The sequence below is a fragment of the Aegilops tauschii genome, chromosome 6 (genome assembly GCF_002575655.3).
Source record: "Aegilops tauschii subsp. strangulata cultivar AL8/78 chromosome 6, Aet v6.0, whole genome shotgun sequence".
Taxonomy (NCBI): Eukaryota; Viridiplantae; Streptophyta; class Magnoliopsida; order Poales; family Poaceae; genus Aegilops; species Aegilops tauschii.
In genome coordinates, this window is record NC_053040.3 from 474,746,278 (window position 1) to 474,762,513 (window position 16,236).

General features: G+C 42.9%; 1 protein-coding gene and 1 pseudogene across 4 annotated transcripts; one reads left to right on the top strand and one right to left on the bottom strand.

Moving 5' to 3' along the window:
* Window positions 1–1,033: 1,033 nt before the first annotated feature.
* On the bottom strand, window positions 1,034–5,743 carry LOC109742340 (mannose-P-dolichol utilization defect 1 protein homolog 2). Of its 4 annotated transcripts, none has more exons than XM_020301424.4 (9): window positions 5,475–5,743; window positions 5,177–5,361; window positions 3,011–3,164; window positions 2,814–2,886; window positions 2,587–2,653; window positions 2,438–2,497; window positions 2,163–2,223; window positions 1,817–1,858; window positions 1,034–1,431 (listed from the first exon to the last, which is right to left on the bottom strand). In XM_020301424.4, exons 2-9 carry the CDS (start codon window positions 5,354–5,356, stop codon window positions 1,328–1,330), a joined length of 741 nt encoding a protein of 246 aa, XP_020157013.1. In that variant the 5' UTR covers window positions 5,357–5,361; window positions 5,475–5,743; the 3' UTR covers window positions 1,034–1,327. The 4 variants fall into 4 exon arrangements, with proteins under 4 accessions (XP_020157013.1, XP_020157012.1, XP_020157015.1 ...); XM_020301423.4 differs by having other exon boundaries at window positions 5,177–5,367; window positions 5,475–5,742; XM_020301426.4 differs by having other exon boundaries at window positions 5,177–5,348; window positions 5,475–5,691.
* A 4,331-nt stretch (window positions 5,744–10,074) lies between these two features.
* Window positions 10,075–14,597, top strand: LOC141026214 (protein FAR1-RELATED SEQUENCE 5-like; annotated as a pseudogene).
* Window positions 14,598–16,236: the final 1,639 nt, after the last annotated feature.

The following is a 16,236-nucleotide window of genomic DNA, read 5'->3' on the forward strand; positions in this document are numbered from 1 at the left end:
TGCATCTGTGCTGTACGAGTGCGTGCGTGCGTGCCTCATCGGCAGTCCTCGCCGTGCCGCAGCTCCCCGGCCGCCCCCCCCCCCCCCCCCCCCCCCCCCATTCAAAAAAATTGGGAAGGAAGAAGAAGATTGCCACCTAGGCAACGACCGGTCAAAAGCATGACAAGTCAGCATCAAAAGCATGCCAAGTCAGCACCGAAACTACTTTTTGAACAAGATTGCCACCTGGGCTTCCTCGCTCGGTTGCCGCCGGCTGAAGCAGGGGAGGACAACCCGTTGTCGTCGGGGCCGAGCCACCTCCCTTGCTGCCGGCCTTGGTTGATGGTTCGGCGGCTCGAAGCATGTTGTTTGTCCCAACCTCTTCCTTGGTGCGGGGCGGCGATAGGTTGGTCAATTCCGGCGGCGGTGGCGGAAGGGTCTTGCGGTTCCATTCCGACGGGGCCGTCGGGAAGTGGTGATCGATCGGTCGAGTAGCTGCTTTTTGAGGCAGACTTACAATTTTTACTCCTTTAACGGTTTAAGAGATCAGCTACGTGTGGTTAACTCCTCAAAATGAGGAATTAAAATGTTTTAAGGATTGGTTAGAGATGCTCTTAGAAGAGTTAGATACAACGAGCCAAAAACGACAACCTACAACTTTCAAAAATAGAAACGACAACCTACTTGAAATTAGTAGGCCTTATGCAATATAATCTATAAGTTGAGTTGGAGAAATAAAATCTGGGGTGATGCACCTCGGAAAAAAAAAATCTTGGGGTGATGCGAGAGGATGGACATTTGGGGAAAGAAAAACTTGGATGAATGACTGAATCTCATCAGTTGGAAGGAAGCAGCCGATGAGGTGCTCAACCTGAACTGACCTGATCGACGGAGCTGCTTGGGGAGCATTCCTCTGCGAGCGAACATACAAACCTCGTTCGCAATTATCCCACGATTTGAACATGACATACCTAGCTATATTATATATTGAATTTATACTTGGAAAAGGAAATAACGGTACATAGCCGGTGAACGCCAAAGTGGGGAGAATTGCTAAAAACAACAAATAATATTCAAACATAAAAATGGATATACATCTTTCTAGCATCATTAAACAGTTGCACAGAGAAAACTAACCAAGGTGGCAATTGAAAACTACACAGCCAGTCATTTTACGATACTTCGAAAAATTACAAACGAAGAAATATCCTATTGTTTCCATCATCACCCAAGTCTGCATGAATTTTCTCCCTACTGTTTTTGTCATGAAGTCCTGGTAAGTGGTGCATGTTGCTCCAAGAATAGCCCTGGAGCAAAATTGTAAACCAGCAGCAAGAGTTCTCACGCCCTATTCTTCTTTCTTTCCTTTCTTCGGCACAGGCTTTTGGTACATCGCTATCTGACCCAAAATCGTACCGTTTGTCACGATGCCGATTACAGAGCCCATAAGTACTTTCCAGGAGTCAAGGAGGGTCCAGAGGAGTACAGCAAAGGGAAAACAAATACTGCATCAAATAGACATATCCCAATCATACTATATGTATGTGTCACTGAAACTAGTACCATATTCTTTCGATAATCCATGATATCTATGCATCTTCCAAATCAACTTAAACTAACAGGACTCTGAATGAACGGATCAGCAACCTAACTCAATAGGTTCACCAACAACTCATATTGGCCTAGAGCTGGACTGGTTATGCACAAGGGGAAATACGGGATATTGCTAATAATGTACGATACAGCAGTTTAGCTTGTCAACAAGCAAATCAGAAACAGCCACATACAAACAGTCAGAGGTTTAGTAATGAACTATAATCAGAGAATCAAAGGATACCACTTAACGGAGTCTTCTCCTGGATGCTGGTAAAAACTCTTACTGCAACAGGAAGTGGCATAAGAATTAGCAAGCGTTCAACACTCCATAGAAAGGGAAAGTTTCACATATGAGTAAAACTTGATGAACAAAACCAATATTTACCTAAACTAAAGGTCAAAAGTACTTTGCCAAATAAGAATATGAACTGATTCAAGTCATCAACCATATTCTTTGGAGTATAATGTATTAAAAAAATTAACGGTGCTAATACTGTTAGTTTTTAGACAGTAACATCAGACTGAAAAGGAAATGCGAGTCAATAAAATTAAGTCCTGAAAATTTATTGCCAACTAGTCCAACTTACCAAGGGAACCAGCGAAGTTCATGAAAGAAGTCAGGAAGCTCAGCTCGCCAGTGCTCTTATTCTGCATAACACCAACAACCAGTCTATATTCAAACTCATCTCTTAAGATAAAAAAAAGGTTCTGCAACAGTGCTACTAAAAGAATGTTACAGTAAAGTGTTAGTTAGCTAGAAACGGTGATCCCTTTATCCATTGATAAAAAGAACTTGCTACAAAAAAATTGAACAATCATATAGCTAGGTGTAGCAAGATGTAACAGAAAATAAAGGCCATACTGTGAAATTTTTCCATATCTGTGGTACTCTAGCACAAAAGAAGATGGCATGCTGTGAAGCCTACAAAACGCACAAGTCGCAGAATCAGAAGACGAGATCATACAGAACTTTTCAAGTGTACACAAAATCAAATACCACTTGCTACTTACATAAAGGATTTCAAAAAGACCTGGATCAATTTTTCCAGCCAAAACAGTTGGAGCTAGTCCACAATATCTAAACAACCATTGCTTAGGGAAAGCAGGTAAAATAAATACGAAATCAGCACAGCGTTACTGAAACTGAGTGATTTCTCAACATTTCCCATTTGTATTTCCATACTGTTGCTGATGGTACCTAAGAAAAACTATAATAGATTCCTGGACAACAAGGATACAGCAAAGCTTTCATCCATGTTTTGCTTCCCATTGGTGGCGAGTAATAGTAAATGATTCCAATCAAGATAATTGCTGCAAGCGAAACAGATGTAGGTTAAAAAGATTGGCGAATAGTTTCTATGCAGCTTTATAAATAGAAAAGAGAGTAGTGCTACTTCACCCACTGTCCATTTATGACATTAGGTCAAAGACAAACCTTGGATCAGCAGAAAAGCTAGCTCTCCATAAGCTGAAAAGGGCAGTCCTTTATGAATACAATATGCCAGAGCAATTGTGTAGCCAATGAGCTCAAGCTCAAAGGAGGCTACACTAAGTCCTCTAACACTTCCATGCTTCAAAATCTTTAGTATCTGCAATAAAAATAGTTCAGCCAAAGAACATCGAAAGAGAAGGCTGTCTACACTACAACAAAGCAAATTTACATAAATGATCAATAGAAAAAAAAAACACCGTGTGATTGAAATGTTATTACGCTTATACATACAATTTCCTGAAACAGCCAGGTGCAGATTCATTCCGTATGAAGACATGGATGTTATTCTACAGGATATATTTGTTTCCAACATGTTATCTTAAATCACCTCTCTTATGAAGACCACAACTCATGTTATCGTGTTCATCTTCGCAACAGGTTGAAGATTGACTAACGGATCATTATATGAGCCTCATAATTCCCACAGGCTTCTATATACTGAAATCCTCATTTTAAGATTGACTAACTTTAAACTTATGCAAATATAGCTGAGCATGTCGCACCAACTACATCAGCAGTTCAGCACCATACACTAAACGCTATAAGAACATCTCGATCACTACACATCGTGACATGATACTCAAAAAGTAAAACATTGCTAGATACTATACTGTGTGATTATCTGCAACACTTGGTTGATTAAATAAGCATACAAAAATCTGTCAGGCAGGTTACTACTAGTCTACAATCATCCATCTGAAGCGCAACAAAGCCTGCAATCCTTTCTGATATTGTAATAATCCATGTTATGTGTGTACAGCAAACTCTCACACTGAACTTCTGCAATACTCATAAACTAACAATACATTTTGTTGATCCCCCCCCCCCCCCCCCCCCCCTCAAGGCAAGGTTTGGTGGCCGATCTTTGGCAAGGTCAATAAAGGAACGATAATCATGTTAAACCACAACAAAATGGCAAACAACACCTCAGACATGCCTTCATCTTTTAATTTTCCAAAATTAGGCACGACAACACAACCTAAAAGAGTAAGCCTGCCTGCTATAGGTAGATGTGAATAAGTAAACGCCTCCATGACTCAAACAAGTTTTTAATTTATGACAGTAGATACAGGCACCTGAGGGAGCTTGGTGACGATAGATCCAGCAATGATGAAGTACCCAAGGACTGTTGACAAGAATGGTAGAAGGGAGTCCCTGGAGGGGATGGTAGCATCCAGCAAGGCTGACCAGATGTACCCTATGTCCATGCCGAAGATTTTCAGTGGTGTCCCACTGGCTAATATCCTTCCATTGCTCATCTCCAGGTTCTCCAAAATTCGGAAACCTGGGAGCAATCGGGTCCCTGTTGAAGGCTTCCTCACGCAGCAAGCCATCAAGGATGAAGGTTGCCTTGAAAGTTTTAGGATGAGAGCGATGGGGGCTGTAGAGCATGTTTTTCTGTCAACTGGCCAGGAATGGAATGCACCATTGGTGGTGACAGAGCAGAGCATGTGGCACACAGGAATCATGCTCTCTAATTAATTTCTAGATTCAAGCAAAGCGGCTGTGAAGTGAGACCCCCAAATGCCTCAAGAGGGTCGAGGATTATATCTCTCATGGCTAGAGAGAGTTTGCAGCATCCACAACCTACACACTAACAATCACAAGGATCACACGACCATGGAGCAAACAAACAAAGAATTCACTGGTAGCTTCTCGCTTCGTTGGTTTTATGCACAATCTAGAGTGTGGAGGATTACATTTCTCATGGCTAGAGAGAATTTGCAGCATCCACAACCTACACACTAACAATCACAGGGATCACACGACCATGGAGCAAACAAACAAAGAATTCCACCGGTGGCTTCTCGCTTCGTTGGTTTTATGCACAATCTAGCACAGGGACCTTGCCATGCCGTGCCAAGGATTCGACCAGGCCAGGCTACCAAACAAACAGCCCTTTATTTATGCGCAATTTTACACGCCATGCTCACGTAAAGAACCTGGCATCCTCTCACACCCACACACCACCAGACGAATCAGACAGCCACACGCAACGCGCTTCTTTGGATTCATATGGCACAATAATTTACTACTGGTGACCAATGCTGTAATCTTGAGAAATCACCAAGAAAGTTCAGGCAACAAAAGGCAAAGAACGGAACGAACCTGCGGGAGCTTGACGGTGGTGGAGGCGGCAACGATGCAGTAGCCGAGGAGCTTGGAGACGAGCGGGAGCAGGCATTCTTTCTCCGGGATCTTGGCGTCCGACAGCGCCGAGAGGACGCAGCCGAAGTTCATGCCCAGGATCTCCAGCTCCATCGTATCCAGATTCGCCAATCTCCACATCCAATCTACAGCTAGTAATCATCCAATACAAAAATCAGAAGAAAACAATTGAATGGGCAGAGGATGCTTCCGTCAGGAGGGAGAGGGGGGAGGCAGGAGAGGGGTGAGGGTCGCAGACCTGCTCCGGATGGGCTCCCGGCTGAAGGTGCAGAGAGGAGATGATGGCTGCAGCGGACCAAGGGGAGGGCAGCGCGCCGACGGAGGGGCGGCGAGGCACCGGTGACGCTAGCTCTGGCGGCGGCAGAGGCTCTTCCCCTTGGTCTTCTCCGGCGACGGCTCTTCTTCCCCCCTTCGGTTGCTGCTCCGTGTGCCGTGGCCGCGCAGGATAGGGGGAGAGTTGGCGTGCAGAGGAGATGAACGGCGATGCCCCCGGAAATATTCTGAATTGGGCCGAGGGCCCGAGAGTGGCGGCCCGAGGAGGATGGGTGCGTGGTGGGCTGGCTGACTTACTAGGCCACGAGAGGATGTCTGGTAAGGTGGAGGTCGTGGGCTGCGCCCAGGGCCAGATATTAGATACCGTCGGATGGGTCTGTCACGGATTTGAGGTGAGAGCAACGTTGAGGAGCGCTCCTCCAGGACCACGTGTCGCGCTCTGATTGCGTTCTTTGAATTTTGTTTTTTATTTTACTTTTTCACACGCATTTTCGATTTTTTGGACGGTGTTTCCCGGCTTTTGGGTCTTCCGCCGGTCTTTTCTAAGCTTTTGGACGATTTTTTTGAAAAAAAAATTACGCGAAAAAACGCGTATTTTTTGCTTTCGCGAGAGGCACAGTCATGCCTCTCGAGAACGGAAAAAAATTTAATTTTTTTTGCTTCCGCGAAAGGCATGGTGAGGCGCGGCCGTGCCTCTCGTAAACGAAAGAATGCATGTTCTCTTTTTTTTTCTTCCGTGAGAGGCACGGTTTTGCTTCCGCGAAAGGCATGACCATGCCTCTTGGAAACAGAAAAAGTGTTTTTTTCTTCCATGAGAGGCACGTTTTTGCTTCCGCGAAAGGCATGGTCGTGCCTCTCGAAAACGGAAAAAACACGTTTCCTATTTATTTTTTCCGCGAGAGGCACGGTTTTGGTTCCGTGAGAGGCACGGTTTTGCTTCCGTGAGAGGCACGCATTTTTTATTTATTTTTTTCATGAGAGGCACGTTTTTGATTCCGTGAGAGGTCTGATTGTGCTTCTGCGGGAGGCACGGCCGTGTTTCTCAAAAACGGCTTTGGAAAAGGAAAAAATGTGTTCCCGATTTGGTTTTTCATCCAGATTTTTTGTGGAAAAAAAGTTCATCAAAACCTATCAATATAAGATCTAGTTTTAAAGATCTTGATGCGAAGAATCCAACGGTGAAAACGGTTCACGATTTGGACGCACGGTTTAAGCGATAAAACGTTTTTAATAAATGCATCTAGAAAAGAAAAACTCTCATATTGCGATAAGTGACGCACATACAGCACGCCAATTGTCGCAACCTGGAAGATGGAAGTGATCTTTGGAAAGAGTACTTCTCAATTATTAATTTCGATTTGAGGTGGAATCTTTTTTAGGACGGAGGCGTTTGCACCTTAAATCAAAGGAAACTCTCATGGCTTCGCACACGTGAGCCGGCCCATTTTTGTTTCTTTTCTATCCTTTTTATTTATTTTCTTTTCAGTTTTGTTTTTATTTTTTAAAAATGTTCGTGTATTTGTTGGCATCTTTTAAATTTTGTTCAGAATTTCATAATTTTCGTTTCCATTGTTTTTCAATAATTTTAAATATGTACATAAATTCAAAAGACATCAAATTTCAAAAAATATTCACTTCTTTCCGTAAAAATGTTCAGAAATTAAAAAAAAGGATTTCAAATTTCAGAAAATCTTTACTTTTTTAGTTTTTTCACAAATTCAAATGCTTGGAATTTTTAAAAAATATTCTTGTTTTCAAAATTTGTTTACAAATTAAAAAACTTTTTTCCCAAAACTTGTACGTACATTCAAAAAATCTTCAGGAATTTAAGAAAATGTTTGTATTTTTTAAAAGGTGTTCTTGGTTTCAAGAAACGTTCATGTTTTCAAATTAAGTTCCTGTTTTCCAAAAAATTGTTCGGGTTTTACAAAAAAATATGTAGAAATTTCCTGTTCAAAACTGAAAAACCCCAACTAAGAACCGGACGCTACAGTGCCGAATACTACATCAGATCTAACCGCATTGCTACAGCACCCGCCGCTACATGGGCCAGCCCAATATGAAGCGCCATGTGCTTCACACTTATTGGACGTTGTGAGTGCCGTAACGTCCAATAGGAGCTCCCTTAAAATAAGGCCCTTAGCGTTTAACTACTACAAGTTTAGAGTTTAAACAAAACAAATAAAGCGAGGTTCAATACAGGGCCCTAGGCCACATGAGACGCATCACGAGTAATCTAAATGAGAGATAGTTCGAAAATAGAGGGGTCGCTCCTGGATAGGCTCGCCTGGCCATTGTTTTGTCGCCAGGTAGTGATACTGAGATCGTGACAGCGAGACCAAAGCTTGTCGATGACGATGTCAATGCGCTGTCGATCCCGCGGTCTTCATAGCTACATGAACACAACCATATATACTAGATCGGAAACGCGCCTTGGCGCGAGGGTGCCCATCCCAACGACATGGCCAAGCACGTAAAGATCATACGGCATGATGTGTTATAGACAACGGAGATGGTAAAACTACGAAGACCAGGAGCACATCATGGCACACATTGCCTACGACAATGAGTTCAGTGCAAAGGAAGGATGAATGTATCTGTCTCAACACTAATCATGCATTGGTGGTCTCGTTTGTTCATCAGACAACTATTCACTAAAATGGTGCGACTTGAAAGGAGCACATATATCAGACAAATTAACCAGTATGAGAGATTCTAATTAATGGTGATATGTTGTTTAAAAAATCATTGGTATTCTCGTTTGTTCATTAGACAACTATTTAATGACACACACACACAACTTTCTTCCTATATTAATGGTAGACCTTACATTCAACTCTACACAGTTCAACATTCCTCAATGATTCATCGCCGGCATTGACAGCGGTAAGAAAAATCAGTCAATTCGCCACAACGAACAAGTACAACCTAAGGATAAGCTATACAAAATAGACATGTTCTCCGTTTTCCTGATTCACTCTTCTTGCTCCACTTCACCATATGGCTTGAGCATCGATAACTTCCTCCCCAATCCACCTTTGCAAGTAGAGTTTCTGCAGGTTGATTCCATTGGTGTAATTAACATTAATATATAAAAATACTCATATTGATAGTTTAATTGAAAATTCTACGAAGGACGATACCTTTCATGGCTGTGGTACCCACTTCATCTTTGTATACAACGGTGCAGGAGGCCATTTATAGCAAAACAGGTTGAATTTTGAACCTGCTGGAACATGAGATCTATGGTTGTAAGCCATTTTTTTATGCCGGGAGATATACCAACGTCAATATCTTTTACAGGTAGTTATAAACAAAATGGTTCTAAGCCATGTTTACATCTCAAAACTCATGAATTTCGCTCTCTATGATTTAGAGAGAACGAAAAGGTGCCATAGCACCCGGGTGTCTAGGCACCCTTTTATCTGGTGCGTCCAGTATTTTAAAGATTCATGCTGAAGCCTAGATAGCAGCAGCCCACTTGCAAATTAAGCAGGTGATTTTCAGACTAGAATACCTAGCTAGGCTGCAGCCTGCAGGAGACAGACCTACTCTGGCTGCATGTAACGCACAGCAGCGATGTAGCCATGCAAGGAGGTCAGGCCATGCTATACTGTCTATGTTTTTGTGTGCATGTGATGTACTAGTGAAAGGACAAGACATGAGGAGTGCATGCGGGAGTATCAGGACATTCAATATTTATTTACTAGTCTCCACCTGCACAACACACAACTCACCCGTGATAAAAATATACAAACCTGGAGAAATGTCAGAGAGAGAGAGAGCAGATTATAATAGAGAATCTCGTTTGTCTTGCATGTAAAAGCTACAAGAGAGAGTGTGTTGCATTGATTTCTGTATCTGAGTCAAACAGAAGTGTGTATTGCATGCATGTAGTCACGTGTGATAGGACGTAACGGTCAGGCCCTTTTTTCTCCATCGATGAACAGTGAGTATGCTGCCCAGGATCACATGCTTAGTGAAGCACTACACGAGCTAATGAATTCCATTTCTACAGAGCGCGGCGCAGATCTCTATGTGCAAGATTCTGGACCGATGGTGGAATAAGAGGGTGCCTAGACACCCGGGTTCTAAAAAACCAGTCTCTTAGAGAGAAACATTCAACATTTTAACTTACCTGAACATGGATCAAGTATCTAAAACTATTTATTTTTCAAGGGAAGTATCTAAAACTATTTATTTTTTCAAGTGAAGAATCTACAACCGTCACTCATGTGAGGAAATAATCCACGCAAACTACGGGGATATAAAGGTCATATCCTAAAAAGTAGTGGTACACAACAAGACAAAGATTATATATTGAACATAGAAGATTTTTCTGGTAGCAAGGGTAGAGGAGAATATTAGGCATATTTGGTTAAGCTTTTAGAGAGGGTGTGGACCATAAATTCTTCAATCAGAAATTGCCAATATATCAAATACAGTTTGGAGGCTTTCCAAGACATTGATTATCTTGTTGTGAACACTGGAACAGAGCAAGCACAAACTAAGGTAGAGAAAACAGAAGAATAGAGATGCTACCTGCAGGCTCCGACAGCTGCAGCATGGCGGTGGTTGTCCGCATGGATAGGTTCACAGCAGCGGTGCAGGGCAGAAGAGGTCCTGGCTGAGGCAGATGGACCCCCAACGGTGGTGTTGAAAGGATCACATCGGCTGTATGTAGCGTCTGTTTCTTCTTTTGTGTTTGCTCTGTTTCGCCCTGGTTTTGCTGCTTCGATCCTTGTGTGCTCTTTTGTATGCGAGCATTGATTGTGTCATTATCACAAATATTGGGATTGGCAGCATGAAGTCATAAGAATGCGTAAAGTCATATGTAAAGCACATGGTTCTAATTCTGTCAAAATACCTCTGCACAGAATTTACCATGGATAACCTTAGAAACATTTGGTGTCATACTTGCTGCACCAACCTGCCATGGATTAAGTAGTTTTTTTTATCAAAGATGCAAATCATTTGACTATGTACACAATACTAAATAGCTAGTCACCAATTCAACCGAACAGATGGTGAGCAAATGCCCATAGAAAAAGAAGGCACAAATGCATTGCTTGCTTCACGCACACAATGCATCTGTTTCACCTCCCCACTTTCTGCTCTCTCCCTCTCCTCTCCATGTTCATCCCAATTTCATGCCTGAACGGAGAAAAACAAGGTCAACCGTACCATGAGGCACCCCCTGCAGAGCATAGTGCCTGAACAGGAAGAAAGCGAGGCCGACCATAAAATTGACGGTCTAAACTGTATGATCATTGAATCATCTCACTGAAGATTTAAGCGAACAACTAAACTATTGCCAGCTGACCATTTCTGTCATTAACTCAGCATGGTGGGGACTATGCTACGGAGACTTTCAAAGCAACAAGGAGGGTTGGGGGTATACTGGGCTAACCTTGCATCTACATTTGCTAATGTACTCCCTCTATAAACTAATATAAGAGCATCTGATAGTGATCTAAATGCTCTTATATTAGTTTATGGAGGGAGTAGAAACAAAGGTATGCACATCGACTATTGCACAAATTAAACCATAAATCAACAAAGATCTACTCCTAGAAACTAAATCAAGATAGACATGCACATTGCATATCCAAATAGAACGCATCTCTTAGGGCCTGATTACCCAAACCCAACTAGAGATCCTCATAGCAGAGGGGTAGAAGAGCAAGAGGTGCTTACTTGCAAGCAGAAGCCCGAGTGCAGGGTACACAAACTGAAAGCACACATATATGGCATCGTATCTTATGAATCCGGCATCTTCGTGCACCCCTGTATCCTCTCGTTCCCAGTCATCCGATTTAAATCCTGCGTGTTTGCTCAGTCGTAGGAATTTTTGCACTAAGCCGCCCGCCTCCGGTCCTGGACGGCCGTAAGTTAATCGTGCAGATTTGCAAGGGCACCCCTCCAGAGACCAGACGTGCGAAACCCACGTTCCCGATCACCATGGCGGCGGCCTGCGGCTAGAGACGAAGAACTCTCGTACGCCCTAAACTTGCAGAAGACTGGATTCTGGCTGCACGCGTACACGCAAAGGTTAATACAACATCCCAAATCCATCTCTTCTGCCCCTTGCCTTGCGGTGCCCTGTTCCTGCTAAAAGCAGATCGCTTTGCTTCAGGTCTTCAGGAGCATTATATTGGGAAAAACAATGCTCTGTATGAGGGAAAACATTGATCCACTACTTATTATTGGGAAAAACAATGAACCAAATCACTTTTCAAAACTTAATTCTCATTAACTTGATGCAAACATAGGTTTCTGTGGTGGATATGTTGTGATTGAACTTAATGGGATGTACGTCGGTTTAACGCATATTTACTGTTCGAGATTATGCTAGTTTGGTAGTGAAACAGAGTTGTACGAAATGTATCCTGAATGAAACAGAGTTGGGAATCGTTGGTCTAGATTTTACCTGCACATATATCTACATTGTCGAGGATCTGTAATATTGTCATTTGAATGTCAGTGGCCAGGTCTGTCAGTTAGCGTTGGGGCTAAATCCATATTGGGTTGTATTTCTCTCAAATTGTGTGTCGGTTTTCTGGTTAGTTCTAAAGGCTTATCATGTACCTGTCGGTGCAGGTGCAGCAATGGGATCTACAAATATGTGGCAGATGCACATGAACGAGGAAGGCTTTAACACACCCATAAAGAAAGCAAGTGTTCCTCTCTGTGTAAGTCAATTGCTATCACCGAACACAGGCGTATTCATTTTACTTATTTGTACATGAAAGTGCATATTGATTCATTGTTTATGTTGCAGTGCTCGTCCTTTATACCTGAATGTGAAGATGATTTGAAGCCTAAAGTGGGGATGACGTTTGAAGGATTGAAGGCCGTGGAGGAGTTCTACAAATCTTATGCACATCAATCTGGTTTTGGAGTTCGTATTGGGCAACAGAAGAAGTTAGAAAATGAGTAGTTCGCACTAAACGATACATGTGTAATAGACAAGGATTCAAGTCTGGAGATGGTAACAAAATTGACGATCCATCAAAGAAGAGGCGTAAGAACACGGACACAAGGTGTGGTTGTGATGCACACATCTTTGTGAAGTTATGTGCTAATGATACCTACAAGCTAGAATCATGGGTCGAGCACCACAGTCATGGTCTTGTGTCACCTGATAAGCGTCATTTGACCAGATCAAATCGGCGAGTTAGCGAGAGGGCAAAGAACACATTGTACACATGCAGCAAAGCAAGCATAGGCACCTGCCAGGCATACAGGCTCCTACACGTCAGCGAGGGTGGATTTGCGAATGCTGGATGCATGAAAAGGGACTTGCAAAACTACTACCGTGACCTGAGATTAAAAATTAGGAATGCAGATGCTCAAATGTTTGTGGCCCAGCTAGCTAGAAAGCAGGAAGTTAATTCAGCATTTTTCTATGATTTTGTTGTCAGTGCTGAAGGAAAGTTGATGTATGTGTTCTGGGCAGATGCCACAAGCAGGAAGAACTACAAACATTTCGGTAGTGTGGTGTCCTTTGATTCTACATATACTACTAATCAGTATGACATGATCTTTGCACCATTTACAGGAGTTAATCATCATTTACAAAGTGCGTTCTTTGGTGCTGCGTTCTTACTAAATGAGAAGACCGAGTCATATGTCTGGTTGTTTGAGACCTTCCTGAAGGCAATGGGAGGTGTAGCGCCGACACTCATCATAACCGATGAAGCTACTAGCATCAAGAATGGAATTGATGAAGTTTTTCCAACCTCAGTACACAGGTTGTGCATGTGGCATATAATGGAAAAACTTCCCGAGAAGCTTGGACCTGTGATTAGAGAAGAATCTGAATTTTGGAAGAGGATGAATGCATGTGTATGGGGTTCAGAAACCGTGACCGAGTTTGAGTTAGAGTGGAATTCTATAATTTCAGAGTATGGGTTGGAGGATAATGAGTGGTTGACTAAAAGGTTTAGCCTCAGAGAGTCATGGATACCAGCCTATTTTATGGACATATCACTGGCAGGCATTCTTCGAACTACCTCAAGGTCTGAAAGTGCAAATTCATTCTTTAACCGATTCATTCATCGCAGACTCACTTTTGTTGAGTTCTGGCTTAGGTTTGAAACGGCTTTAGAATGTCAACGTCAAGAGGAGTTGATTGCCGACAATTCAAGCATCCATAGGACCCCCCAACTAGTGACACCGTGGGCAATGGAGAAACAAGGTAGTCAAGTATTCACATATGAAGGGTTTGGGAAATTTCAGGAACAAATTATTGCAGCAAGAGATCATTGTTGTGTTCAAGGAATTGCACAAGATGAGGGAATAAAAATAGTGACCTTCAAAACGGGTGCCAGTAGGGTAAGGGAGGTCCGTTGTGACACGACAACCATGATAGCTAACTGTTCATGCAGGTTATTTGAGTCACATGGAATCCCATGCCGCCATATTATCCAAGTGATGCGAATTGAAAATCAGAAGGAGCTTCCAACCTTCTATATTATGGAAAGATGGAAGAAACGGTGTAAAAGGTATGAAAGTTATAAAAATCAATGCCCTTCTTTTTTTTAAATCATATGATTGACATAGAAAAAATTGTAGTGAGAGCGTTTACGATGAGCAAGGGAACCTTCTAGAAGAAAATCCCACCGATTCCTTGGATGCAGCCGCGAGGAAGAAGATTTCGACAGTACGTAACAAGTTGGAAGATCTAATTCAAACAGCTAAGCAATCAGATGAAGGCATGGACTTTTTAGTATCAAGTGTTCTGAGCATTGAGGAGCCTCTGAACCAAATGGTTCCCAATGCAGTCAAGCACACTAGGCGAGAGGAATATGAGGCGTTTATTGGTTGCAACATTCCTACTCAAGTTGACATACACCCGCCAAATGATGGCCATTCGGAAGGGAGATGTAAAAGAATAAAAAGAGGAAAGGAAATGAATGGGGAAAAACAAAAGGAGAAGAAAAAAGAAGCCAAGGCCAAGGTCGCACGCTTGTGCAAGACGTGCAACCAAATAGTGTTTCATGACAGTCGCAATTGTCCTAGCAAAAAAGGCCATGGAAAAGAAGCCATGAATGTGCAACAAATGCTTCCAGATGGTGCATCATGATAGCTACAAGTCTTCGACAAATAGATGATGTTTAATCCCATTTATTCAGTTTATTGAATGTTTGAATTTATGTAATGGATTCCGACTTGTGCTTTGTCCAACTGTTTATCTTATTTGTATCAGATTTGATTCATGCTTAATTAAGTGTGAGTGGTGAGCAGATGCATGAGTTTCGATTCATGTATCAAGGTTTGGAAGCTTGTTCTTCTATGAGTAGTTGAAGAAAAAATTGAATGCATAAGATGTTCGACAGAGCAGCCGTATACTATTATATCCATCAATTCTTTGGCTGCTAGTTGCAGCTAGCATGTATCAGGTGTTTCTGTCTGAATTTTAATTCAAAACAACTTAAAAGCACTTGTTTATGAGCTTTATCCATCAATGGATGTCACCCAGGAGAACTAGATGTACAGGAATCATAGGTAGCTGATGGTCTGATGTATCTGTGTTGTAAGCTACTTAGTACTGGAAGTACTAGTCATACTGTAATAATTGTTCAGTGTTAAATGAGACTTGTAAACCAAACTGCAGCATGAATCATGTACGAGCAGCTCAGATTACAAACTTGTTTCTGAATTTCTTTGCAAGAACAAGCAACAACATGCTCTGGCACATGCTCCCTGTCATATTCATTAAGTACAAGAGAAAGTTTAGTTACAAGTTGTCGGGGTCACAAGAACATGCTCTTGTTCCCAATTGAACCCACTGGAACTGGTCCAAACCACCAACGCATGCTCTTGCTACTTCTCCCTAGAGCATGCCTTGTACTCACTCCGTTTCTGAATTTTACATGCACTTCTTTCTGAAGTTTCAAGCTCGATTGGAACCAACCGCAACTCATATGATATTCTTATTGAAATCACAATAGCAAGTCATCTGATAAGAACTAGCTACATGGTCGCAACAGTGGTCGGGTCGTACTAGTCTTGGGTTGTGGTCGAAGGAGCTCCAACACGGTTTTGCCTGAAGAACTTGGGGGAAGAGTCTGACAGCGCAGCAGCGGGACAGAATGAGTTGACTGTGGAGGCACACGTCCAGCTGGGATTCATAGCGAGAATACACATGCGGGAGGGCTCCATACATCGTAGTCGGGCGAGACCTCGGTGCGCCCGTCGGGGAGAACTCCACGACTAGAGGCGATGGCCTCCCACTTGGATCTCTCCCCGAGAGACGGGCCGTCGCTGGGATGTGGTGGCCGGCTCCCGGCGTGTCTCCATCACAGCGTCCACATGGTGCCGGCAATCACTGGTTTCATGCCAGGATATAGTCACTGGACTGTGGTGGTCGTGGCCGCCACGGCCGTCGCCACCGGTGGGATGCAGGCTGCAGCGTCAGTAGGGATTTGGGCGAAAAAACGATTGAGTGGTGTGAACAGGGAGAGCTGCCCTCACTAGGGTCCTTTTTGGAAAATTTACATGGCAAACTTGGCTGGAGGCGGGCGTGTTTGTGCAAAAAGACAGCCGACGAACAGCACGCACAAGATTTTGATCCAACGACTGACGATGAGTGGATACAAGGATTCACGAAGAGGCTGGATTCACAGGATACGACGCCCACATATATACCAAAATATAAGTATCCTTATGAGATTTGACGTAAAGTAACCGGCTGCTTTTCATTATCTTCTATTTGACAAAGA

Excerpts from the sequence above, each read along its gene's own strand:
- LOC109742340 (XM_040393025.3), bottom strand. The coding sequence starts at position 4,536 with ATGATTCCTGTGTGCCACATGCTCTGCTCTGTCACCACCAATGGTGCA. Across the intron at positions 3,165-4,143 it reads TCGTCACCAAGCTCCCTCAG|ATACTAAAGATTTTGAAGCA; the intron begins GTGCCTGTATCT and ends TTTTTATTGCAG. Across the intron at positions 2,224-2,437 it reads AGATATGGAAAAATTTCACA|AATAAGAGCACTGGCGAGCT; the intron begins GTATGGCCTTTA and ends GGTGTTATGCAG.